The 27,779-nt window shown below is 39.3% G+C and overlaps 1 protein-coding gene across 1 annotated transcript in view; it reads left to right on the top strand.

The window, feature by feature from the left end:
• The first annotated feature begins 311 nt into the window (after nucleotides 1–311).
• TMEM131 (transmembrane protein 131) overlaps nucleotides 312–27,779 on the top strand; it is a 100,047-nt gene continuing 72,579 nt past the window's right edge. The window contains exons 1-2 of the mRNA XM_057422199.1: nucleotides 312–483; nucleotides 20,799–20,860. Coding sequence (XP_057278182.1) covers nucleotides 327–483; nucleotides 20,799–20,860 — 219 coding nt within the window. The 5' untranslated portion in view covers nucleotides 312–326. The remainder of the gene's footprint in view (nucleotides 484–20,798; nucleotides 20,861–27,779) is intronic.

Here is a 27,779-nt window from a genome sequence, read left to right as displayed (position 1 = left end):
CGCACTCAACCACCATCCCGCCGCCATCTTGGCTGTGGGCAGGACTAGCCCTGCTACTCTCTGTAAGGAAACAATACAGCGACACCCTAACTCTTCAAACGACAGGGTGAAGAGATTACTGAGGAAGCGGAATGACCCGTCCGCTAGGAGACCTAAAGTTACATTAGAAAATAAATCCGAATAAAAAACCCCAAACAAGCCACTGCCCGAACTGTCTCCCACAGGCAGGGAACACAGGGACTTGCCCGCACTTAAAATGGCACTTACTTCCCCCGTCGCCTGGAAGCCCCGCCCCAGGCCGGACCCGCACCGGCTGCGGCAGTGCGATGACGGCGCGGCGGGAGGCGGCAGCGGGCCCCGGTTCTCCCGGCTGCCCTGGCTCCCCCTTCCCTCGCGCCGGCAGCTGGGCAGCTGTCTGGCGGGTCGCGGCGCTGCGCTTGGCCCTGGCGGTGCTTCTCCACACGGCCCGGGCCGAGAAGGAAGGTGAGACCCAGATTTCTTTTCCTTTATGTCCTTCCTCCGGCGGCTGTTGTGGAGCCGGTGGCGGCTGGGGCTCTGGGGAAGGGACGACGCGGGCGCGTGTCTTGGTGGGGGAGCGGCTGGTGGGGCGAGCGGCCTCTTCGCCCCTTCCCCCTCGGCGGAGTCGCCGGGTCCTGCAGCCGCCGACCGTGCGCTGCCGTGTCCCTCCGTCTTCTCCGTCCCCTTCTTCCCGGCCGCGGCTGCCGGGGTGCGCCGGCGGGTCTGTGTGTGTGGTGGTGAAAGAGATGAGGGTTGCTGACTCTGTAGTGAACTCGATGGGGTTTCTCCCCCCTGACAGCAGTGGAGCTGGAGCTGCCCTTTAAAAAGGAGAGAGGGGAAAGAAAGGGGAGGGAGAAAGAAAAAGGCAAGCGCTTTCTCGCGTTGAGCTGGTTTCCCTGCGGCAAGCTTCCAGTAGGAGAGCGAGCCAAGGCAAACAGGCGGGCAGACCTGGCTGAGAAAGGGCAGAAATGCAGGCTCGGAAGTAACAGCGGGACCCCCTTCGCCTCGCCGAACTTCTGACAGGTGTCTGACGCCTTCCCCAGGCCGGTGGCGTTTTTTCTCCAAACTCTAGTGAAAGTCAGAACTTTTCAGGACTTCTTAACTTGCAACGTCTTTGATTTTGGCACGTTGTCTTTTCATTGTGGTTTAACTAGGCAAAAAGAGCCCCGAGCGAAACACCTAAGCATGTTCCGTACCATTGCTGAGAACGGCATTAAAGCATTTCCAAGGTGCAGGCTCCCGGTCTGCTTAAAGCTGTGTCTGTGTGGCAGTGTTTGAAAAGCAGCAGATAAACGTAATGTGTTGCAGAAGTAGGTGAAGCAGATCTACTTTGAGACGAGCATTTGCTTTTCGAACAAGTTGCTGCACTGGAGGAGGATATACTGGAAGGCGGTTGAAGTGTATGAGGGCAGATGAGGTCTGAGGGGATGAATAAAAAAAGAATAAGAAGGGTATGAAATAACAGTTTAGTGAGTTTAGTTTAGTTAATTATGTTTCAAGACCAAACTTGAGGGAAGAAATGCATCCTAGCAGTGCATGTATAAGAATAAATGTAGGTACACCCTTAATTTTCTAATGAAAGGCTCAACTTGAGTAATTTTCCAGTAATTCGTTTTTACAAATATGATGATGCTGATATTAAGATGGTAAAAAAAAAAAATTTGCATCACAGCCACTCTTTTTTATTTTTCTTCAGAAAATGTAACATTTAGAAAACAGTGTGAAGAAGATACAATATCCTTAGTGAGGAGAACTTGTAAGTCTGTCAGTTCAGACTATACTGTCTTGAGGTGCTAGAAGTTCAAATGCTTCAGAAATACCTGGTTTTTGATCCTGATTTTGATAGCATTTTTTACAGGTAGTGGCATGTAAGCTTTATCAGTGATGTCATATACTGGTATGATGGAGTTGATTCATGCCCTAAAACTTGTGACAGCTGGGGCCATGGCCTGGCTTTGTTAATTTGTGAAGGAGTTAGTGTTTTACTCTATGGGCTTCCTTGGCACTCCTAAATAAACGAAGGCAGGTTTAGATTCACAGAGTTTAAATGGATGTGATTAAGTCCTTCAAGAAAATGGACTAGCTTGTACTGATAGCCATTTCCTTCAATTGATACAGTCTAATACTTAAAACTTATCCTAGCAACACTTCTGTAGTTTTCAAAAAGTGCATTCAATTTGAATATATATATTTTTTTTTTCCTTTTCCGATTTCCAACACTCATTTTTCTTCCCAGGATTTCTGCTGCTTGAGTGTAGTCTACAAGTGGTGCATTTAAGCTCACTAAGTCTTGGTTTGGTGGTTTGGGGTTTTGTTGGTTTAGATTTTTTTTATTTTTTTTTTAATTTGCTTGTGGGTTTTTTGGTGGTTTTGGTTTTGATTTTTCGGGGGGGGGGTGTGTGGTTTAATCTGTTATGAGCCCTTTAGAATTCCTTCATGATCTGCATTTGTGGATCACACTTTGCAAACTTGTCTTGGAGCCTTTCTTTTGCTGAGTGGAATGTCTGTTGATACTCTGGGTAAAAGAACAGTGGAGTTTTAAAGCAAGACAGTCAAAGTGACTTGTGAGATCCACTCCCACTGATCTTAAACTACAGTCTAAGTGCCAGTCTGCAAGGGGCAGTAACTGAGCATAGGAAAAGATGGACCAGCTTGGACAGTGGCCCCTTAGGCCAAGGTAGGAGCTCAAAATGGAGAGGGAAGGGTGCTTCAGGCTCTGTCCTTCAGTGCCTTAGCCTTTTGCCAGGTTGTGTCAATTTAAACATAGTAAGACAGAGTTTCAAAAGAAAAAGCTTGAAGTAAGGAAATAGCTAGGAATATCCTTTACGTTTCCCAAATGTGGGCATACATGTTTCACTGCAGCTGCAGGAAGGAAGCTGTGGAGAGAAATTGGTTGTGCATTCTTCTTGCTCCTGTGCTATTTCTACACTGCTTAGTGGAAGGTGACTGTAGTAAGACAAAGCTTAGTATATATTCCAGAGAAGTTGCTAACAGAGAAATGATAGAAGTGACAGAGGAATAGATCAGAATATTGCAAAATAAAGTGAAAAATGAAGGTGGAAGACATTCTTTTCCTCTTGCGTTGCGTGTACCTGAGCAGACACTGGGGAGAGATGGAGCTGATGCTTGAAAGAGTATGCTGGCTTCATGCTCCTATGGAGAAGGAGCAGCAAGCAGTTCTTTATGGAGCTATTGTGAGTAGGAAGAAGATTGATGCTGGAGTATTCCAGATTGACATGATTGCTTCTAGTCCCCAATCTGAGTTAAAGAGTTGGAGGGTGAAATTATAACATAAACAGCTTTGCCATTTATCTAACAGCAAAAAGCAAACCTGAAGTCCTTTATATAGGCAAACTGTAAATCAGACTCACAGGGAACAGTGATACTGCTGTACACTTTCTCTGTGCTAGAGAAATAGAACTTGTGGGAAGTATCTGGTATCTGAACGAATCTGAGAGCAGAGAAAACTGCATGTGGACCAGCCAAAACCCATCAGTTTCAGACTAAACACTGATATGTGACTTTTCTCTCTTTCCTTTTTTTTTTTTTTTTTCTGTCTAGCTGTGTCCTCAGAACCCATGTATTGCTGAGAAATGAATAAGACTGAGGAGGTTGTAAAATGTTTTGGTTTTTTCACTTAGGAAATCTGTGAACCCATAGCAAAAGAATGACATGGCAGGGGAAAAAAAATTGCATTCAGTCTTAGAGCCACTTGTCATTTAGGAGGGGCAAAAATAATGTAAGGGTTTCTTTTGCAAATACATATGATTTTCAGGCTTTTTGTAGGCTCATCCTTTCCTAGTGTAATTATCATGTTCTATATTGCCACATGGATTGAGGACAACTTTCAGTTTATATTTGGGGGTGTGTGTTTTTTGTTGTGGGTTTTGTTTTGTTTTTTTTTAGTTTTTTTTTTCTAAAGCTTGACATATTCTCTGCTAGTATCCTAGAAACCGAGATAGTGTAAATGATAGGTAAAATAATCATGAAGTTAAAGGAAGGTGTCATTAAAACAGTGCATTGGCGTGCAGGAGTTCTGGCTCCAGTTTTGTCATTCTGTCCTAGACAAGTATCTTTTCCTTTTGACTTTTTACCAGTATCCAAAATGTCAATCCAGGATATTTCATATGAGTATCAAAAGTAGACTAATGCTGTAACGTGATGTGGAAGGTGAGGCTTATGTCTCAAATAATATAAAATAATCTCTTCACATATGCTGCTTGTTTGTCATATCCTGCTGTCAGAACTAATAGATAGCATTTTTATTTTAATGTTAATGTTTTAACCCTGACTTAAATCCAGAAAGAATGACCTCAATAGAACTAAAAACACTCTAGCTGCTGAAGTAGCACATCAAAATTATGAACAGTGTGAAGAAAACAGCAAGAATAAAAATTGACCATGCTATTTCACTGTCATTTTGAAACTGAAGTATGGAAGAGCTGATTAGGTTTGTACTATGTCTTTGGTCTCGTGAATGATAAATATTAACAGTGTGCTTGGATTGAAAGGTCTCATACTTGTCTGCAGAATCTTTGGGCTAAATTAAATGTAAGGAAAAATGATAATGCAATGGACAGAAAATTGAGACCCCATGTTCTCTGTGGCCTTATGTGTAATGCTGAAATGGTTGCTATTCCCCTCTGCATCTCTTTCTCCCTCACTGACATCCAGTTATATTGCACGTGTCAGGCAGACTGAGGTACCCTCACCTGTAGAGTTTTATTGAAGGACAGTGTGCTTCAGTTCAGGGCCTTGGATTGTAAACTCTTGAAGCAACTTGCTATGTATTTGTATAGTGCCTAACAGGATGAAGCTGCTCCAAAGCTTGCAGAAGTCTATAGGTGTTGTTTTATACAAAACTTTCGCTTGTGATTTTTGTGTTTGATTGACAGTGTTGCAGTAGGGGTTACTTTGAGTCATTTGGATACATTTGTGCATGTTCAAATTTCAGCTGTTTGCAGTAAAGCTCGGGCATTTCCTGTGTGTCACTTTATTTCGAAAACTGCTCCTTTTTGCTCTGACTAAAGTCATACATGTGAAGATTCCATGGTGTAATTTACTAAGTTTGTAAGTATAAAGAATCTTTCAAACTGTAAATCTGGTAAATCACCTGGGAGTTCATCAGTGAGCGGTGGATGTTGTGGTTCAGCAGTAAAAGCTGTGTGACTGAAGCACAGGCTACAACTGGTTTGGTTTGTTCCTATGTTTGTGGGTTCAGCAAGAAGAAAAGTCAGTAAAGATCTTCCTTTTTCTCTTGCTAGCAACTGCTGTTCTGTGTGGTGCATCTGACTTTGTCAGTCTACAGCATGAACTTATCAGGGTGTAACAAGCTGTGAGAAGTCTTTTTTTTTTTTTTTTTTCCCCTAAAAGACAGCATTTGAAGTAGATCTGCACTCTTCATGGAAATAAGTGGGGGTATTCAGAACTAGCCTGGGTAATAGCTTGAGCAGCCTGCTCTGAATGGACAGACTGATCAGGCAGCTGGGGTGGAGGCCTCTGGAGTCACTTCCAGCCTGTCTTATCTTGTAGTTAACAAAAGGTGAGCACACTGCATGCTCTGTAATAAACAGAAGCAGCTACCTGTGGTAGTTGCCAAATTTGTGACTATTTGAGTTTAAACTACAGTTATCTTAAAAGAATCATTTATGTTTTTTTTCTAGAAGTTTGTGTTAGTATTACAGCATTTTAAATTATTCATACCCAGGTAGGGGATGCAGAATTTCTTCTTGTATGGAGAGTATATTGGCACGTTGCTGGAATGGCCTTTATTTTGTGATTGACTTGTTTGGCATTAGTAATGGGGCTTGTTAATTTGGAAATAGGAACATGGTTCAACTTAGTTTGCTCACTGCCACCCACCTTTCTTATATGGGGAAATTGTTAACAAACAGTCCAGATATGGAGGCAGTGATTCTTGCCACCAACTTCCCTTCTTCCATTTCATAAAGCTTGTAAACGGACTATGTAGATGCCTAATTTAGGAAACCAAAGGAACTAATGACCGTGAGAGTTAAAGTTGCCTTTCTAGTCATAAATACAGGCAAAGAATAATCCTGCCAGATATGGGTTTGTTAGAGGCAGTTGGTAAAATTTTAAAAAGTGATGAAGGAATCTTGGCTATTTCTGTTTTCTGGACTGTCTACGTGGAATAATCAGTGATTTACTTGCTGTAGAAAGAAGGATGTGATGCATCATCTGCACTGAACACTTTAAATCTGCTTCAAAAATTTTCTGATAAGTTGGCTTGGATAACTTGTATTCTGGAATATAAAAAAGGCTAAAGCAGGACTGTGTGGACTTGCGCACTCCCTTTCTTTTTGAAAGCCTTGGATGTAATGGGAAAACAGCAAGAGGTGAAGGATTGCAGTGTAATTCTGCTGTATGAAAAGGAGACACACACTCCCCCCCCCCGTTTGAGATTTTCCTGCTACACTTACCAGATCTGTTTTCTCACTAAGACTGTCATAAAGGGATTTTCATAACTCTCCTCCTACTGCCTGGTATGCATAGCGGTAGAGAATGATTTGAGAACAACTGGAGTTTTACTGTAGTTACTGAGCTGTCTTTAGGAATACCTGAATAAAATTTAATGTAAGGAGGTGTACAGGAAGTGAAACTATGTACCTAACAGTTCCTTCTGTCTGTGTGCTGTAGAAAGTTACAAAATGTTATTCAATAGAACTGCTTAACTGACTAATACAACATGCCTGGGCTTTAAAAATTATTTAATCAGTGCATCCATTAACTATTCTTCATAAACCAATCTTTATTAACAGTGATGTTTTAAGACAAATTTGAGGATTTTTTCAGTTCAACATCTTGATCTATGTTGGTGTATACAAATTGTGTATAATAGAATATACACAGACTGTTAAAAGTTAAACTTAAAAAAATCCTGAAGAACCCTTGGTTATAAGTTTTTTAAAAATTATTTTAAGTTGGGAGTACAGCTAATAGTGGTATTAAACAGATTAAATCACCATTTGAGGGAATGATGATAGAATAAGAGACAAAATTGTAGACAAGCATGGTACTGACTTAAACTCTGGCTTTCACTAAACCTCTTATACCCACTTTTTATCAATTTGACTTTCTAGATCTATAGATCTGAAATAGAATGGGGGTCTTGTAGAGGAGGGTAGTAGTGAAAAAAAAAAAAATGACTGAGGAAAGGTCTCAGAGAAGGTTTTTAAAGAGGGAATTTTAGATTTTGAAAATGGAAAACTCTGTTTCCTTACAGGCATACTCTGTTGGAAACATCTCAAGGTGGTTTCCTCAGTGTGAAATTGGATGGCTTCAGCATAGTTTGATGTGACTAGCTTAGGAAATTTGTTTTGTAGTGGATAAGCTGCAGACTTAAAATGTCTGGCTCAGATTGAAGATGATGGAAGATACTGGTATGGAGATAAAGAAATAAGCTATTTTTCATGACATCTGCTTCCACTAAGGGATTTTTGGGTCCCCCATTTGAGATGTTGATATATGAAGTGAATTTAAAAACTGGTTGTCTGCAGCTTGTAAATAAATCTGAAATTATCTAGCAATATAGATAAAGTCTCAATGAATCAGTGATTTACACCAAAATTCTGTACAAATATTTGCTGGTGAAGTTTGTAGGTAATGATAGAAGCTATTGAGGCAACTAGATAAACTGCAACATGTTTGGGTTTGGCTTATTCCCAGCAGTGGTTCGTGCTCTGCCTTGGAGGCTGGTTACAAGGAGTTCCTCTTGGCTCTATTCTGGGACCTGTCCTGCTTAATATCTTTGTCACTGATCTGGAGTTGGAGTATACCAAATGTGGAGAGCAGTCAGTATGCTCAAGGGCAGGGCTGCGTTTCGGAGAGATCTAAGCAGGACAGAGGAATGACCTGGCAGGACGTTCATGAAATTCAAAAAGGATAAATGGAAAGTACTTCATGTGGGACAGAATAACCACTTGTGGGGAATACAAGCTGGAAATGCTGTACCTGAGTCAGCAATGTACCCGTGCTGTGTACAAGAGTGTAGCCACTAGACCGAACAAAGTGATTATTCCTGTTTACTCGGCACTTAAGAGACCACACCTAAGCCACTGCATCCAGTTTTGCTCTCCACCATCCCACTGTAAGGCTGCAAAGATGGTCTGTGGGCACATGACCTGTGAAGAGAAGATGAGGGATCCAAAGCTGCATGGAGATGAACCTTTGAAGGTAACTTGTGGCAGCTTGCCAGTATTGCAGTAGACATTAGGAAGAAAATGGACTCCTCAGGTGCATGGTAGGAGCCTGAGAGACAGTGGTCAAAGTAAAACAGGGAAAGTTTGTTTTGTACCAGGGACATGCTGGTCTGCGATGATCTGAATAAGAAAGGTACTCAGACAACATAAAATATCATTGAAAATGCGGTTTATCAGAGCTAACACTGTAAAGAGAAAATAGTATAGATAATCTTGCATCTCTTTTGATGCTGGGAATCCTGAACTGTGCAGCATCGAACAGGCCTCCAGTACGGTGCAGTGTGCAGACCCTGTCCATGGAAAGGGTTATCCCATGTTGGTCCTTTGTTGGATTCTTGTTGGAATTGTTTGGAGCTCTTGTTGGATTTCCTTACAAGAAAACAATTTAATAATTTCTACTGTCAAGCAGAAAGCATGCTCACATGAGAACTTCTAGCTTCACTTCTAGATAAAGGCAGGGCCACCCAGGTGGCATAATTGCTGGTACTAAGTGGGAGCTGCCTCTGGGCTCCTCTGTTACAGTGAGCTGGCTGAGCTCATCCTGCAGCCAGGGGGTACGTGGCAGCACAGCACAGTCCTGAAAGCCAGCCCGTACATGCAGCACAGGCATAGGCCTACTCAGGTTTCTTCTTGTGTGAATCACTGACTCCTTGATGTATTACCATCTTCCAGTCAGGATCTCTACAGTGTTCTGGCTTGACATAGAGAGACTGTATTTCACGATGAGGACAGTAAGGCATTGAAACTGATTTCCTGGAGAGACTGTGTAATCTCTGACCTTGGAGGTTTTCAAGACCCAGCTAAACAGAAGCCTAAGGAACATTGTCCAAATTCAGCATTCACTGTGCTTCAGCACAAGGTTGAGCTAGATGACATCTTAAGGTCCATTCCACCCTGAATTGCTCCATCTCTCTGTTTTGGGTCTCTTCATTGCAACTGATGGGAATATCCATAAGACAGGAAAATTCTGGGTTTCTACATAACTCCATAGTGAAATTAGTGCTATGGTAGTAGTAATACAGATATAATTTAGATAGAAGTGGAGATGGAATTGGATCTGGAAATTTTAACATGTTGCATCACTAAAGAAATATGATTGTAGAATAATAAAAAGACCCTGTTGGCCATTCTTTATTTCTATAGTCATGCATCACATAGGCTTTATATGTCCCCTAGTTTTCATTCTTTCTCTTGAAAGAACTTGTTAAACCCAGGAATATTTGTATCCCATATTTCACACAAAGCATAATATAGCCACTAGTTTCCAACTTTTCTGGCTGCTGGTAATATGACAGTAAATTGGATTGTGGTTGACATGTTAATATACAAGATGTATTAAAGTAATACTAAACAATCTGTGCAAGTGGTATAGCTGAGGAGATATTAAGAGATCTGGATACTGAATGTTGCCAAGTTTGGCTGTTCCTTTCTTGCAGCAGGGGGGCATGGAGTACTTGATCGTTACTACAAACCATTTCTGTCTTGTATATATGGTTTGGTGTTTTGAATCTCTGTGTATTCCGGTCTGTGAAGCCAGTGATGGGCAGTCTTGAGGTACCAGAAATGACCATTATCTAGTGACAGCTTTACTCCCAGCCATCCTGCTACTTTACTGAGTGATAGCAACGAGACTCTTCTTGCCCGCTAAGTTATTTCTCCTAAATATTAAAAGGAAGGTGTGCATGGGCAACTTTTGTATTATGATATATCTGCTTTTATATTATTATATACTTCCATGTAGCTCAACTAGATCATGATCTGCCCAAATAGCTTTGGCTAAACTGTATCTTCCAAAATAATTAAAAGATGAATAAATGTCTTGTTTGGAGGGAAACCTGATTATATCTGATGCTGAAGGAGAGATAATTGTCATTGACAGAGATGGAATCTAAACAGGTGAAGTCACTGTGCCTATTAGTACTACTGAATGTCATTATCTGATGGAGAGAAGACTGAAACAAACTTCCTGTTTATCAGGGAAAATTTCATCAGATTTCCAATACTTGATGACTCCCATGAGTTCTTGTTTTGATTAAATTGAATTAAAAAATATTTATTTACCATTATTTAATTGTGCTTTACAAGTACCTCTATGGGGGAAAAAAACCCCATTCTAATGCTGAGTGGCCATTTTATCTATCAAAAGTATGCACATTTAGGTTGAGACTTGGTGCTAGGCATGTTAAAGTAGAAATGAGAGGTATTTTTGAGTGAAGATAATTGACAGTTACCTTAGTTGAGGGGCAACTTAGTGGGGTTGCAGTCTGAAGGAGAATTAGGTATCTGTCAAAAGCATATTCTGTAAATAAGCCTAGGATCTGGGATCTGTGTTGTGCAGGGTTTTAACCTATGTCATCATAGTAGCCTCTGAAAGTCTGAGCAGGAGAGGTGGTTTATTTACTTGAGGGGTAACTGCTTCCACGGTATTTTGGGTAGCTGAATTGAATTTCTGCAGTTAAACATACTGAACAATTTCATTTCCATAGCCTACTAGCACGTTTAGTTTATTATTATCGTTTTCAGATTTTTTCCCCCAAAACTGGAATTCCCTGTTTTGTTTCATTCTTCTTGCTGTATATTTCACCTTCTTTCAAAACTTCCTGCAGTTGTTGTTCTCCACCCATTTGTTTTCTGGCTTTATCAGACATCGCAGCAATTTTTTCCTTCTGGTCTGTGTTCCCACATGGCAAATCAACAGACTGCTTTGCTAAACAATCAGTAAGTAGCATTACTGCTACATCATTAACATTAGGGCTCTATCATTAGGCTATTCTACCTTTTGTTGATCTTCAGTTGTATTTATAGACTTTGTATAGTAGCTATGAAGCGTTGTCTTGCTGCTCTTTTACTGTTCCTCCAGGCTTAATAGGTGTTTCCAGTGGGCACTTGAGTAACAATTGCTACATAAGCATAGAAAGGGTGGAGAAACTGTGCTCCTTCCTCCCAGTGGTTCTTCTCTACAGTTGTAATTTAGTCTTAACCCAGCTGCAAGTGTTCTGCAGCAAAATCTAAATTAGTGTGTTGTCCAGGTGTTGTTCTAGAAATTTATGCAGCTCCACCCTGATAAGTGACTAAAAAGGGGGGGGGGGGAATGGGAGGAAGGGATGTTGAGGGCAGGGAAGAGAGCAGAACTCTCAGTAGGCCACTGTTTCTGTGTCATAACTTTGGTGAAGACGAGTGATACAGAGAATCCTCTGTAGCAAGGTAGGAGTAAGGACTGAAAACTGATCATTGTCCACAAAGCATAAGCTGTAGTTCTTATTTGGTTGTATTCATGTTGCCAGCAAGGCATTTTAGATATTGGAAGGTATCTGTCTGGTAGTGTTGTCTTCCTGTTCTGTGGGGTTTTTTTGAAACTCTGAAATCCCATCCCCCTTCCTCTTTTCTCAATGTAGAGAACAATTACTTGCTCTGTGTAGGTTTGTTAAGCTCATTAATCAGCCTGAACTTAAGTTTATTAAGTGGGTCTTCGCACTGTGGTGGTACAATCCATTTTTTTGAGTAAGTGGGTTTTGTGGATCTGTTCAATGGCTAATTTCAGAAGAGTGCAAGTTTGAAAGACTCACATTAATGATAATGGTTACAATTATTGTAAGCTAATAGATTGTTCTCCTGAGGCTGCAGAATCTATGAACTGACTGTAATTTCCTGTAAACTACATATTAAATGTTTCTGTATGCTGAAAAGGTTAGAATTCCAGTAAGACCATGTTATATGTGCTCACATCAATATGCAGTGCTACGTAAGCGGTAAAACTTATGGCCACAATTAGAATTTCTAACCTAAAATTTGAGAACTGAAGTGTGATGAAGGTTTAGGGATACTTTGGAGGGGCTGCTGCTTTGCCCCTCTCTCATTGAAGGATAGGTCGTCTTGTTTAAGGCTAATTCCAGTTAATTTTATATCTGTACAAACTCGGTAACAACAAGCTTAGGGGTATAACCTAAGTTAGCATATTGAAAATTTGCAATATTTAAAATTGCCATCATAAGAAAGAATAAAAAGCCACACTTTGTGTGGCCCAAAGCTGGAAAGAAGGATGCTATTTGCAGATGTTGGGTTTCTCTTTAAGATCCTTTTACATTTTTCCCTCTCTTTAAATGATTTATGGGAAATTTCCATGAGTGTCAGAAATATTGCCTTCTTGGGCCAAGTTCTCCAGATGACAGAATTATTTCTCCTTGCTCTTTTTTAAAAATTTTCTATTTTCATTTCTATTTAAAAATAAGTGTTCTTATTCATACTCCCTATGAAATCCTTGTGAAAAACTAGAATTGGGTATTATTTTCTGAGAAGCATTTTGGAGCCATCAGTTAAATGCCTTTGGAGGAACAAATAAAATTATTAAAATGTTTAAAGCACCAACTTCAAAGCAAGTACTTTTAATAGGTATTTTAAGCATCAGCTTTTAAAGTAGTTTTTGTTTTTATTTATTATTTTATTGTAATTTATTCTAAGTTTTGAAGTTTGATATTATTGCTACAATCTGAAATAGACCATTTTGGTCAATGGCAAATAACCTTTTAAACTCTTATTACAAAAAAAAAAAAAAAATTGCTCTAGGTGAAGTGGATGAAAATTCAAATATCTGTAAGGTGGAAACAGGCAGAGTACAGAATGAGCCTCTGAGAATAAAGGTATTTGAATAATGCATGAGTCTGTTATCTGTCCATCTAAAATAACCAAAAGTAATTTTCGTACAAAAGCAGAATACTATATGTAGTATGTGTTACTTTCAGTGAGGGGTGTTGTTTTTTTTTTTTGTTTCTAAGTATGTTCCTATAGTTCTGTTGCAGAGATGTATCTTTTACACAGCACATGCAATCAGTGTAAACCCCATAAAAGAAACCTTCAAGCAGCTGCACCATCTTCTGGACCATGAAACAAATGCCATGAGCCAGATATGTGAACTGGTGTCTTCAGGATGGAGACCCACTTTTTTCCTTTCTCAGACTTAGTGGTAGCTTCATTGTCTGTCTGCGGCCTGTGTTTGAATCAGAATCGAGCTGTTACTTTCTCGTTTGCAGCTGCCTTTAAAGACTGAATTGATCATTGAATTCCTACAAAATCTACATCAGACTTAACTAAGGTGAAGAGAGATGAGTGGATGAACACAGTATGACAGCTCTCCTTGATAAGGAAGGGCCTTGCTGTCTAAAGAAGCTTGTCTTGTATGTAAAGACACAAGTAAGTTAGCAAAAGATTACATGCAGACTTGGTTGTGTAACTGTATACACTCAAATTTGTGCTGTTGTGTGCAGTAAAATACAAATTATTTGACCTTTCCCCCCCACCACTATGGAATAGTGAGTTGTGTGCTCAGCTACTATAATGCAAGTGATCTGCCGTCTCTGTTTAGCTTGTATTAACTTGAGCATAGGTTGGAGCATATGAACTTACTTGGGTATGTGTTATGCAAAGTCATAAAAGTATTTTTTTCACCATCAGGAGTACAAAATGAGGTTTTTAATGAGAAGTCTGTCTTTTTGTTATTTAATATATTGCTTTTAGCTTCATGTGGTGATTAAAGTGCATCTGGGAATGTTTTTATTTCATCTTTCCAATATGTAAACAGAAAATTAAAAATTCCAAGCTGGCTTTTTGAGAAATGGTAATTAGGGTTTTTATAAAGAAAAAGAATGAATATGTTTCCATGTAAAAAGACTTCAAAGTGAGTTATTTTTGCATGTGATATTTACTACTTGGTGTGTATTTACTGTCTTGGCTGTGATGGCTTTTCCTGTGGTCTTTTGGAAAATTTATCGATTTCCCTTTGTTACGGACTACTGAAAAAGAAACAAGGGATTGACTACATAAATGCAAGAGGATTTGGCTGGAAAGGAGGCTGCTGGCTGGTGATTCTCGGAGCATCTTGCCTGAGATTCGCTGGCTCGTAATTACATTGCCAGTTACTTGTTGGAATGTAGGCAGAAATTCACGTTGATAGCTACACTGACTTTTCCAAATCAAAGAATAGGGCTTTCTTTAAACAGCCTTTATTGTGTTGAACACTGAAACTGGTACAAAGAATCATAGAATGGTTTGGGTTGGAAAGGACCTTAAGGTCATCCAGTTCCAACCTCCCTGCCATAGGCAGGGACACCATTCACTAGACGAGGTTGCTCAAAGCCCCATCCAGCATGGCCTTGAGCACTGCCATATATGGGGCAGCCACAACTTCTCTGGGCAACCTGTGCCAGTGCCTCGCCACCCTCACAGTAAAGAACTTTTTCCTTATATCTAACCTAAATCTCCCCTGTTTAAGTTTAAACCCATTGCCCCTTGTTCTATCACTACAGTCGCTGATGAAGAGTCCCTCCCCAGCATCCCTATAGGCCCCCTTCAGATACTGGAAGGCTGCTATGAGGTCTCCACGCAGCCTTCTCTTCTCCAGGCTGAACAGCCCCAACTTTCTCAGCCTGTCTTCATACGGGAGGTGCTCCAGCCCCCTGATCATCTTCGTGGCCTCCTCTGGACTTGTTCCAACAGTTCCATGTCCTTTTTATGTTGAGGACACCAGAACTGCACACAATACTCCAGGTGAGGTCTCACAAGAGCAGAGTAGAGGGGCAGGATCACCTCCTTCGACCTGCTGGTCACGCTCCTTTTGATGCAGCCCAGGATACGGCTGGCTTTCTGGGCTGCAAGCACACACTGCCTGCTCATGTTTCTTTAGGCTCACCAGACTTTTGTATTGTTGAAGCTGATAAAAAGAGTTGCTTGCATTACAGCATAATACTGTTTTTCCTTATCTGTGTGGTATTTTTTTTTTACAGTGTAATTTTTCTTTCATAATAATGTTGTTTTATCATTCTTCATCCACCTGCCTGTATTTCACATGCTTCTCAGTTTTCTACTGTTCAGGAAAATTGTGTGATTTTGTATATGCAGTTAATTCATAGTCAAAGCTTTAAAACCAACTCGTCCAGTTTCAGTTGTGCTGTTTAACTGGTAGTGATAAAAATGCTGTAATTACAATAACATGGAAGTCTATGACATTTAACACATTGTAGTTGGCTCATGTTATAGTTACCTTGAAATCTGCTTAGTCATTAGGACAGGGTTAGAAACTGGACTTGTACAAAACTAAATGTAAATCAGGAGAGATTTAAATAATCTGGCCCCATATTAGTAAATTGGGACACTATTTCTAGAATTTGGAGAAAATACATAAACTAGATGATACTGGATTGTGAAAGTACAGCTTATAAGAAAGTTAGAAAACTGTTTTGGACAAGAGTTAAGGGAGAAAACAGTTCTTAAAAGCACATAGGGGTATAAAATGATAATTAACATAAAGATAAGTGAGCACTGTGTTATAGAGTAGCTGTTCCAGAACTATATAATATTTCAGAATAGTGTTTTTTATACACATATGTGCCAGTGTATCCGTTCCTATTGAAATGAAAAAATTGGCAGTGGCTAAATGGAAGAGAAATTTGTGAAGCCACCTTAAAAATCAGCTCTCAGTCAGAGTAGGCCTCATAACCTGTGAACCATGGAGAATTTTTCTGTCCTTGCACATCAAGAGTCGTGGCATATTCAGTGATCTCCCATTACATGCAAATTTATTGTTATATGTAATTTGGGCACATCTGAAGATTGGTGTTGGCTAAAATGATTTTGATATTAAATTCTGGCTTACTTTGAACATGTGTAGGATTTTAAAATTTTCTTGTTACTTGATGCTTTATAAGTCTATACTTTTCTTATTTTAAGCTCAAATATAAAGGGCTTGGACTAGAGACAATTAAAATAGGAACGTATTTGAGCAAAATTTAGCTGCTAGCTATATATAAGAATGTGAGAAAAGGCTGTCTAAGCTTTGAGGAATTTAAGTGTTGCTTTTATTTTTATTACTTTAGGTGTTTACCGTCAAGAACTGTGGTGATGTTAGAAAAGGCAGGGGAAAGCATTTAGAAATCTATTGGCAATAATGCCTAGATAGTGTTTGTACTGTTTCAGAAAGCTGTGGTTTTGGGGGGTAGGGGTTATGGCTGCAGTGGTGGTTTTGGTTTTGTCAATTTTTGAAGAGTTTGGGAAAGCTTAGAAAATGCTCTCTGCAGGAAAAGTTTATTGCAGCAAGTGGAAAGACCTGCATTGATGGTCTTTCTGTTATATCTTTTATGGGCTTTTCATAGAAAAGCTGACTTAAAGAAGGTGGATTTTAAAGGCTGTAGATTGAAAACAAACAGAAAATGAAACTTAGGGTATTTTTAGTGTGTTCTGCTGCTTATGTCACTTCTGTTAATAGTAACCTACTGTCTGAAAAGAGGAAACTGGGATATGTGAGCTAGAAGCTGGAAAAAATTTACCTTGAAATCACTAAATATTTTGGTAGAGAGAGTGACTGAAGTTGTCTCAGGTTCTTGTGAATCTGATAAATTTGCTTCTTGTGGGAGCTTGAAAAGATTGTTTTCTGCCGAGAGGGATCTGTGTATACCTCTAAGAAGAAAATGCTCTGCATAGGTGAAAGGAGGGGAGGAGGAAAGGAGCCTGTGATTCTTCTGGGCTTCAAATCTGTGGATATCTTCTTTCTTTGGGCTGTGAACATGCTAATAACATATAAAGTTTGACCAATAACTATTATATTCAGCCTTCAGGGCTTCAACTGCTTGCAGGATCAGGAAAGAATTATTTTCCTAATGTGTAATTTGGCTTCTTGGCTGTTGATTTGTGCAGTGGCAGATCACGCTGTGACAGCTGAAATGCTTCCTACCCTAAATGTTATGTTGTGCCCCTCTCATAGCAGTTGCCAGTCATGTGGCAGGGGTGACTGAAGTGGCACATTTGGCAGTTCTTAATTTGCTGCACTTTACTATTCCAGAGTATGAAGGTATTTGCCACAGTATTAGACTGATAATGGGGCATGATGGTAGCAGCCCAGATGTTGACAAGTTTTTCCAGGAGAAATTGTTAGGGACTTTGCAGAAACAGTCATCTTCCTCTGTAGCATGAGGAATGGTTCACCTAGGGAAGCATGCCCAAGTGATCTCATACTTAATTGCTTGCAGAATCTTTTGGCATTGGTAATAACCTATTCTCTATGAGTGACATACATATTTAGTGTAAAAGGACAGTAAAGACTATTTTTGGGCTTGTACTGAAGTTTGTGAACTTACTTAGCTCAGGTGGTACGAGTGCAAATGGTGAGAACTGCTTCTAATTTTGGAATGGGCAAATACCCAGAAGGAAGCATTCTGCTCTCTGGGCACTGTGTACATTTCACTTTGAAGAAGCCTTCGTCCTTTCTGTGGTCCATATTGGCTATTTTGAGAGCTGCTCTTACAGGGATTTGGGTGATTCTTTATGACTTGTCAGTGGAGCTTTTTTAAGATGTAATTGGCTTTGCCTCATTTGAATGAGGTGACGCGTTGCTTCATTCTGAATCGGGAGTCTGAAGTCAGTTGCAAAACCAAGCTTTTATCTCACAAAGGTGTATGTATTTCCTTGCCATTTCCTTGCTTTGATAAAGTAGGCTTGAAAGTTAATCTAAAGCAAAATAAAAGGTATAACCACAGAAACTTCATCGCAGTTTGAGTTGAGATGTGATTGCTGCGAAATGGCCAGCAGCCAAACTTTGCAGTGCATGTGACTTCACCTGGCACTGTCATCTGCTCTGAAAACATTTCTTAAATGATATAATGATGAATGGCATTTCTATTTAAGAGTGTCATCAACTCAAAATGTTCTGTAACATCTGTTGCTTTGTTCGTAAGTGGCAACAAAGATGAAATAACTGAAGAGTGTCTGAGAAAATGTTTGGGGTTTACAGAAGGGCTACCTGCTTTCAGGCTGCTTGCGTAGAAAGCTTTGGCTAGTTACTGTGAGCTTCTGGTTGTGTTATGCTCGTGGAAGAATTGTTGCTACTTTCTGCTCTTTGTACCTACCGTGTATCATAGGTAAAACGGGGAAAAAATCTTCAGGAAAATATTAAGAATGTGTGATTTGATGAAATACCGTTTTGTGTTTTACTGGTTGTTGATAGATTATGAATATAAAAAGCTGTTTTCTAATGAAATTTTTCTTTGTGCCTGATATCCCCATCAAGTGCTGTTTATTCCTTGTTTCCAAAGCAGAAAGCTAGAAAACAAAAGAATGCCAAAAATCACAACCTCAGAGGTGCAATTCCTTTCCACTGTTAGGAAAGTGTGCTTGTATTGAAAAAAAAAACCAAAACAATGTATTTTTAAAAATTATCATTCTTGAATTTAAAAATTGAGAATTTCCCTTCCATATCGGCTAATCTATAATTTGGGATTTTTTTTTTTTCACAGAGGGTAGGCATGATAGGCATGGCATTTGTATGAAAATGTGGTTAACTGTTATACTTCAATTTTTAAACTAGCATGTCAGAACTTCCTCTTCTTAAAACTAGCCCTGCAATTCACTTTACAGATTTGAGTGGTTTTAAAGACAAAAACAGTGACTTGAATGTCTTGTATATGTATTGCCAGTTGAATTGACAAGAATCCATTTGTTCTTTGTTTCTAGGATTAAACTTTAAAATGCTAGACCTACTCCAGTAATACAAGTTTTAAGAGCCCAAATTTTCATAAGCTGTAGGACTTGCTCTCATAACAGCTGTTTAAATGCTGAGTTTTGTTTTAATTTCTTTCCCATTGTTCTGTATAGTTCTTCAATATAAATGATTGGCCAAACCTCTGGTTCTTGGATTAAGGATGGCTTTTATTTGTTTTGAAAATCATTAATAAGTACCCCCCAAAATATGTCCAAGATATTGCTGACATGACTGACTAGTATTGCTCATGCCACTTTTAATATTGCAGGATAGGCATATTGTTTATAATCTGAGCCCTCCCTTCCTCTCTGTAGTGATTTGCACACTTCCATGTGCCACTTTCTCAGCCTGTGTCATTAAATGTTAGAATTCTGAGGTGTGGTAGCTTGGGTAATAATTTTGTGATATCTTGTGGTTTTGTTTATTAGTTTGCCTTTTTTGCATACCAGAAGTGTCTTCTGGAGATGACAGCAGCAGTCTTTGTTTTATGTTAACTTTTACTTTTGGTCATATGAAAGCAAGGTTGTGGAATTTGCACCTTTTTAGAGAAGGTATCAAAATATGGGGGGATTCAGGGGTCCAGAATGGGATGTGCAAACAGTGGTATGTTACGTAGCTAATTAGGTTTTGGGTGCTTAGTCGAGGTGTCACTTAAGCAGCCAGTGAGGAAATGATTGGATCAAATAATCCTAACCCCAAAAAATAATGTGTCAAAAATAGCCTTTCTCTGTGTGGAAGGTGCCTTTACTCCTGTCTACCAAGAGTGCTTTTTTCTTATTTTTGCTTTCTGAAAGTAACCTCACTTTCTTTAAAACATTGTACAGACAAGTGGCAGTGTTGGTGACCTTGTAATAATTGTTCTTGTTAGAACACTGACCTTCAAAGTGAGAGTGGAAGGTTTAAATCTTTTTCAGACTGGGATTCAAACTTCATCTTTCAGAAGCATACACTATGCTTCTGTATGCTGGGAAATAACTAACTTCTTCCTCTTGAAGTCGTTCCTCCTTGTGGAAAGGGGTATGTTATTGCTCTGTCAACTTTAGCTAGCTGAATGGTAAAGGCAGTCACGGGGAAAGGTGATATATATATATATAGGGTGGTGGGGTTTTGTGGTTTTGTTTTTTATTTTTTTAGTACTACTTTCTAGTTTGAAGTTGCTACTGTATTTTATCCTAAATACCTGTGCTTTTCTTGTGTGTGTATATGCAAATAGTGTTTTGGGGAGTAAAAATTAAACCTCTTTGAACTTTTCTTTCCTCTTTAAGTCATATTTATTCTTGTGAAGATTATTATATTTTACAGAAAGGGCAATACCTTTATTTCTTTGTCTCTAAAAGAAAGTAGCATTCCCTACATTGAGAGGAATTGAAGAACAATTGCCTGATCAAGTATTTAGAAGAAGTGAGTGGAGGAGGAATGCTTTATTTGAGGATCTTATAGGAGACTGAGGCATGAACTTTTCATTGAGTTCAATCATATGGTACAAACACTTCTAAATGGTTTCAAATCTTGTTATGTTACTGTCAAGATAGAGTTGTTACCACACAGGTTTAGGGAACAGCATGGACAAGGCTTTCTAGAGGTACGGGTAAGATTTGATGTGTATAAATGAAACTGAATTTCTTTTTATAACCATCGGAATACCTTGTGGGCTTAAATGTATTAAACTCAGTTGTTTAGGTACCCAGTGTGGCATATTGGTTGAAGTACTGAGTTAGCTTGGTGCCCAGCCAGTCTTTTTAGGGAACCTAGAAGAAGTTATTTACTTTGGAGTTAATTTTTATGCTAAAAGACTGATTGGTGAAGTGTGTTACTCATGTTAATATGAACCTCTTGGAATTGGAGCTGAGAGGAAGATAAGTATCACAGATTTGTGTTTGGTATTTTGCTAGACTGTATTGTTATTTTGGTTTGTCATAGCTCTGTCTGCAAAATGAGGTACAGCAGATTTTAGATGTTTAAGTTGCTTTCTAATCTAATGATGTTAACAAAATGTTCTTCTGTTAAGTTACTTAGTTTTTTTTTGTTTTTATTTGCAGCTTTTATCCAGTCGGATGGCATAATAGAAATGCTACGTTTTGATGAAGGAGACCTATTGCAGGTATGTAGTCTGAGTAAATCACCTGAACTAGCAATGTTTCATCTTTTGGACATCTGCTTTTTGAAACTTGTGGGTGAGTGGGCTTCTGAAAATAAGCAAGCATCAAAAAACTTTTGGACCTCCTAGAGTTATTTTCAACAGTATGCTTTAGTGTGTCCTGTGGTTCTGTTTTCCACAGCTTGTGTGTTGGGAAACTGGTAGAGCTTTATCTGGCCATTTTGTCCAGGCTTTTTTCCCCTCAGAAAAACTGGGGGATGCTTCATGTTTAAGATTCATCTTGATGTAGAGTTGGGATGCAATTGGATAGTACAACTAGAGCAACGAGGAAGTGTTGCAAGATTCCCAAATATAAAGGCAGCCATTGGGACCAAGAAGCCAATGGGTTTACAGAAATTTTGCATTACTGCAATGAGGTCATTTTCATTTGAAATATACTGGGCCTCAGATCCTGTGAATGCCTGTCTCCAAAAGCCGAGGGGTTGACCTCAAGTCATCTGGTGCTTTCTGCCAGAGGCTCCAGGTAGGACCTGAGGAAAAGGTGAGGGAACTTGGGTTGTTCAGTCGGGAGAAGAGAAGGTTCAGGGGGGATCTTACAGCTGTCTGTAACTACCTGAAAGGAGAGTGAAGTGAGGAGGTGGCTGATCTCTTCTCCAAGTAACAGGTGGTGATAGGACAAGAGGTAACAGCCTCAAGCTGCACCAGGGGAGGTTTGGGAATGAGGTTGGATGTTGGGAAAAATTTATTCACCCAAAGGGTGATCAGGCATTGGAACAGGCTGCCCAGGAAAGTGGTGGAATCACTGTCCCTGGAAGTGTTAAAAAACTCTGTAGATGAGGCCTTCAGTGATATGGTTTAGTGATGGACTTGGCAGTCCTGGGAGAGAGGTGGGACTTGATGATCTTAAAGATCTTTTCCAACCTAGTGATGGTTTTACAACCATTCTCCCTGGCTGCAGCGTAAAGCCCATTTTTTGCATGTTGCCTGGTCCAGACTGGTCCAAGGGCTACTGCATGAACTATCTCTCATTTAATTTGTTCGAAGGCTTGTTGTTGCTCAGGGCCCCATTTAAAATTGTTCTTCTTCCAGGTCATGTGATAGAGAGGGCTTACAATCAGACTGTGATTTGTGATGTGCATTCTCCAGAACCCCACAACACCTAAGAAGGCTTGTGTTTCTTACTAGTTGGTGGAGACATTGCTGTTATCTTGTTGGTCACATCTGTGGGGATCTGGCAACATCCATCTTGTCATTTTATTCCTAAAAATTGAATCTCCTGTGCAGGTCCCTTGACCTTACTCCGTTTTATGGCAAAACCAGATTTCAGCAGGATTTGAATTATTTTCCTCCCTTTCTCAAAAACTTCTTTTGCTGTATCACCCCACATGATAATGTTACCAATGCATTGCAGGTGTTCTGGAGCTTGCCCTTGACCCATCGCAGTCTGGCTCAGTCCATGGCAGATGGTAGGGCTGTGTTTCCACCCCTGGGGCAGTTGGTTCCAAGTGTACTGGACACCCCTTAAAGTAAAAGCTGCACTCTGCTGCCAAAGGGATTGAGAAAAATGCATTGGCAATATCAATCGTGGCATACCACTTGGCTGCCTTTGACTCTAGTTCATACTGAAGTTCTAGCATGTCCAGTACGGCAGCACTCAATGGTGGTGTGACTTCATTCAGGCCACGATAGTCTACTGATAGTCTCTGCTCTCTCTTAGACTTTTACGCTGGCCATATGGGGCTCTTAAACGGTGAGTGGGACCTGCTGGTCATGTGTTGGCTCTCTACTGAATGGATCAGCTCATGGATGGGAATCAAGGAATCTCAGTTGTTACAGTATTGCTGCTAGTGTGCTGTAGTAGTGCACCCGTGGCAATACTGTACTGGTGGTGATTGGCACTTGTTCTTCAACCTTCAGCAGTGCCACAAGAGAAGGGTCTTCTGAGAGACCAGGCAAAGTGGACAGCTGCTTCATTTCCTTTGTCTCCAAGGCAGCTATACCAAAGGCCCATTGGTACCCACTTGGGTCCTTGAAATACTTTCTCTTAACATCATCTCTGCCAAGGATGCACAGAGCCTCTGGGCCAGTCAGAATGGGGTGCTTTTCCTACTCTTTCCTAGTCAGGCTGATTTCAGCCTCAGTACAGTCAGCTGTTGGTATCCTCTTGTCACTCCAGAAATACAAATGGGTTGTACCCCCTGATGACTTGATGGTATTAGGGTACACTGTGCACCAGTGTCTCCTTTTACTTCTGTGTTTCTGACATGCCAGCCCATTGGATCCACACAGTTTAGTGGACACAGCTGCCCATTTCCTCCACCTGTCTGAAGGCAGGGCTCCCCTAGTACTTCTCATAGGGTTCTCCACCTCCTTTCTGTAAAAACAGATTAGAATTACTTCCCATAGGATCAGGAGTAAAATCAGCTCTCCCACTCTGGGTAACTTCCCACCAGAGACTGGAGCAGCAACTTTCCTCAGGAGCCACTATTTGTGATTGTTTTTCCTTGCAATTCATATGCCTCTAAGGTCAAAGTAGGTTTTCTTTCACACTTCCTCATGTTCTCTCCACGGTCCCACAGGTAAAACCACAGAGTACCCTGTGTACTAAATGCAAAGGTGGCTCTTGGGACCAAGTAGCCACTGGGTTTAAAGGAAGTTCAAATTACTGCAGTGAGGTAATTGCAGTTGCAAATATGTATTTTTCATGTATAATGTTGCCATTCCTGTCAGTTTTCTTTTGGTGTGAGTCAAAACAGACAAAATGTTAAACTTTAAAGAATACGTGCTGATATTTTGAGATGGTGGTGGTAGTTGGGATGAAATACGTAGCAGCATGGCTTGATACTGTAGAACAGTTTGGAATTTCTGCTGATTAGGATGTCATACACATGTTCTGTGGATTGTATTTATGTTGTGAATATCTTCTGTTTAAAATTCCTTGATGATGTTAGTCCTGGTAGTTGAGAAGGGAGGAGAGGAGAAAAAAGAAAGAAGTTAGTTGTTTGTATGATTAGATCACATGGCATGTGATGGTGCTCACTAGCAGTTCAGTTCCTGATTTGCAATTCCTACCTTCAGTCTAGTCTAGAAGAGCCAAAAAATGTAAAAGCTGTATAGTTCTGGGCTGGTGGTAAGGTTATTTGTTTCAGATTTATGAAGATTTCCCCCCACCTACCTAAGTTGTATGGGTTTATTGTTTCTTTTTTTTTTTTTTTTTCCTTTGACTGCTTGGTCCTTAATGTAATTCAAAAATGCTATAGGTTTTAAGATTATGATGTACAAGGATGAGATACTTCAAAATGATCTGAACTGGTGACAGAAAAGGTTGTGGTTACAAATGAACATCCCCACCACCACCACAAACCCCACCAAAATAAAAAAAGGAAAACACCCTACAAGCAAACAAAAAAGGCCCAGGTTCTTATTAAACAGTTGTTTAGAAACCGTGTGCTAAAGACGTTCTCATAATACATAACTATGTACGCGTATTTTTGGATATTGAGGGAGTAAAATGGTGGAAGTTTTCCATATAGTTGTTACAGTCTCAATTATTGCAGTTTTTTGACTCGGAATTTAACTTGCATGGAGAGACCACGTATCAGTAAAATGTGAGGGGAAAAAAAAATCACTAGGCTTTCTTTCTTTCCTTTACTTATTCTATAGGAATGTTTTGTTCTACAAGAGTGCCTTAAAAATGGCTGACAAGCATTGACCCAATATTTAAGATAAAAATTGTGTAATCAGATTCAATCATTATATTTTAGGTGTTTTTTTAGGATTATTTTTAAAAATTTTTTAAAAATAATGAAAATCTAGCACTCCATTAATCACTGTAGTTCTCAGGACTAGAAAGTAATGGCACTGCTGTGAACCACTTCCTAATTCATATAAAGATGAAAATTAAGATGGATTGTTAATCATGCCAAATTTATTGCAAGATGCAACAGAGACAGGAAAATCAGTTTAAATATTATGGTGGGACAAAGTCAAGCAATTCTCACTGTTGCACTGTAAACTTTGCAGTGCTTTGGATTGCATTTGGCTGCCATTTATCCTAATACATTGCTGAATATTTGATTTAAAACAAAGCAAGCGAGACAAAATTTCTAAGAAATGGATTATATGTTTTATGTTATAGTTGTGGCTCTGAAGCCAAAAATACCTACATAAGTTAAACCAGTTCCTTTTAATTGGAATGATAAGCATGTTTTGCAATTCATTTATTCTTTTCCTGTAGATTTCAATTGGGTGACCTTTCATGACTACTTACTGCAGTTAAAAACTAAACCCAAAGTAAATACATTGTTGTAAAAACAGATTTGCATTTGTGAACAGCAGTCACTACAGCTTTAAACCTAGCATAATGTCATTGAATGTTTCTCTTTCAAGCTTTCTATAGGTTTTCATAAGTGTTTGTTGATTGTAGGTCATCTATCACTACTACATCATCGTATTTATGCTCTAATAACTCAGTATTGTCTAATGTCACCTTCTGGTGATTAAATGTGAAAAAATAACCAGTGCATAAAGTGATTAATAATCATTGAAGTGTCAGAGCCATTTCCAGCCTTGGTTTATTTCCTCACCTCAGAAAATTTGGTATCTTCACAGTGGCAGCAAGCCCTTTTCTTGTTTGAAGGAGTTGTTTTCTAAGTAAGGTGAATCAAATGCTCAGTCTTACATAATTTAATCCTTAGGGATTCCTGCCACTTCCTTCCAGTTAGAGTATATCCTCTTGATACTGTGTTTGTTCTTACTTGGGCTGCGTACTATTGGTTAAACACTTCTTATGCGTTTCAATGGCATATTAGGACTTCTGTTGAAAAAAAATAAATGAAATGTGTTGGAAAATTATGCTTGACCAGGCTGACTTAAAGCAGTTAATTATTGAAAGAGCATAAATCTTTAAATACTGAAGTAAAACCCCCTTACATCTAGGAAAAATGAACTGGCAATGGAAATTAACTTACTAGGGATAAGAGTAGTGAAGTGGAGACTGTACATTTTGGGTATGGACTTCCAGTACATGGGTTGGAAGATGCTACACCATGTATCTTTGCCCTCTGTTTCAACAGAGCAAAAATGAGATTTTTTTTTTTTTTCTTTAGAATATATTTTTAAAGGTTTATATCTGAATAAATTTATGCTACTTCTGCCTATGGATTAAATTACAATAATGAGAGGATTTCCTAATTCTGTCCTTCACATGAATTAGTTCCCTTAAGGACTCAACAACTTTTTGAGCTCTTCAAATTATTTATTTATATCCTGAACATAGGGTAAGAATTGTATTAATGTGAGTTGTCCATTGCTCAGTGCAGTGCAGGGTTTGGTTTTTTTTCTTCAGTAGCAGCTGACTTACAGATGCTTATATAAATTGATTGGCACTTCAGAGTCATAGATGTTTGGAATGGACCTCAGGAGATCACCTAGTACTTTCTTCAGGTGTTAGTATGTGTAAACAGACTACCCTTGGCAGATGCTTGACTCTTCTGCTCTTAAAACCTCTAGAGAAGTAACTTTCACAAGTTCCATCATGATATTTCATTGATGCCTAAGCTGTTTTTGCCATGTCTTTCTCCAACACATATTCAGTTGATTTTTTTTTTGTTAGCTTTTTTCCCTTTTCATACTGATAGTTTTGTACTAAAAGACACCTACAGCTTCTTCATGCAAACTTTTAAAAACATGTTGTAACTTTGTTTACTGGATTTTTTTATTTGTCTACACAGACTTAAGTGTAGCATTTAATAGGGAAAGTAGTACTCTAAGGCTTTGAGCAAGGTCAGAGTAGTTGCTTCCCTGTATAATAACACTTGCTTTAGTAATTACAAAATTAGTTGGAACTTTTTTACAGCATTTCGTTTGCTCATATAGCTTGTATTTCACTGTGCTCTGGAGACACATTCTTTTCTTTTGCGTATTACTCTTAGTCAGTTATTCCCAGCTTTAGATTTGAGCTCTCCTTCAGCTTTCAGATTTGAGCTGCTTCTTCAAATTTGCCTTGTCAGTGTCAGGCCATGTCCTCTGCATGTCTTGATTATTTGAACCCCTTTTCAGACCTGACAGATGCTTCAAGCTCCTGACAGTGTTGTAATCTGCAAATACTAGGAGTGCTGAAATAAACTACAACTGTTATTTTAAATTTATCCTTTCATGTTGAGCCAACATACAGTCTCACATTTTGAGGACCTTATTTTGAACAGCAAAGTAAAATTTTTTTCAGAACAAGGTTTTCATTTGCTCTTAGTTCATAAAGGCCTGTTTCCCAAGTCACTGTATTTATTAAAAGCTCTTGAGTATCTCATGTTTTCTCTACAATGTAGTCAGAGCCACTATTTTCCACAGTGAGCAATCTTCTGTGCAGACTGTTTGAAAAATACTCTGCTTATGTAGTGGTATTTTTAAAGTAGCATATTCTTAAAGTGAAAAAGGAAAATTCTAGATTCTTCAGTCATATTCTCTTAATGTGAATCACTACACTTGCCCTTACTGCAGTAATCTTAAGTGTATGAGATGCTTTTTTACACGTTAACTCCTAGAAATTGTTTTACTGATACTGATTTGCAGAATAGTTAAAATAGAGGGAAAAAAATGTGGTTATATATACTTAACACATTTTCTGTCTTTGCTCATAAGCTGCTGTAAACTGCTAGTTGCAAAAGCTGGTAATGAGAATTACAATGGTCCTAAATATCAGATAGCTGGGAACTTAACATGTTTTGCAGTAGCTTTGCAACAGGGAAGCTATGTGACTTGTTACATGCATGGGAATCAGCAATGCTGATCTCTTACTGGATGAATTTAATATTTTCTGCATGATCTTCATTCCATATGGCATGGTAAAGAAGTATCTTAATAGAAGTGGCAACTTATTTCTGGTGTATCAGTGATAGTAGTTTCATACAATTTTAATTGTATT

This window comes from Pezoporus wallicus, unplaced genomic scaffold (assembly GCF_028554395.1).
Source record: "Pezoporus wallicus isolate ANWC-B61680 ecotype Strahan unplaced genomic scaffold, APGP_CSIRO_Pwel_v1 contig_5785, whole genome shotgun sequence".
Classification (NCBI taxonomy): domain Eukaryota; kingdom Metazoa; phylum Chordata; class Aves; order Psittaciformes; family Psittacidae; genus Pezoporus; species Pezoporus wallicus.
The sequence above is the reverse complement of the archived record's forward strand: the minus strand, read 5'-3'. Positions and strand labels throughout refer to the sequence as shown.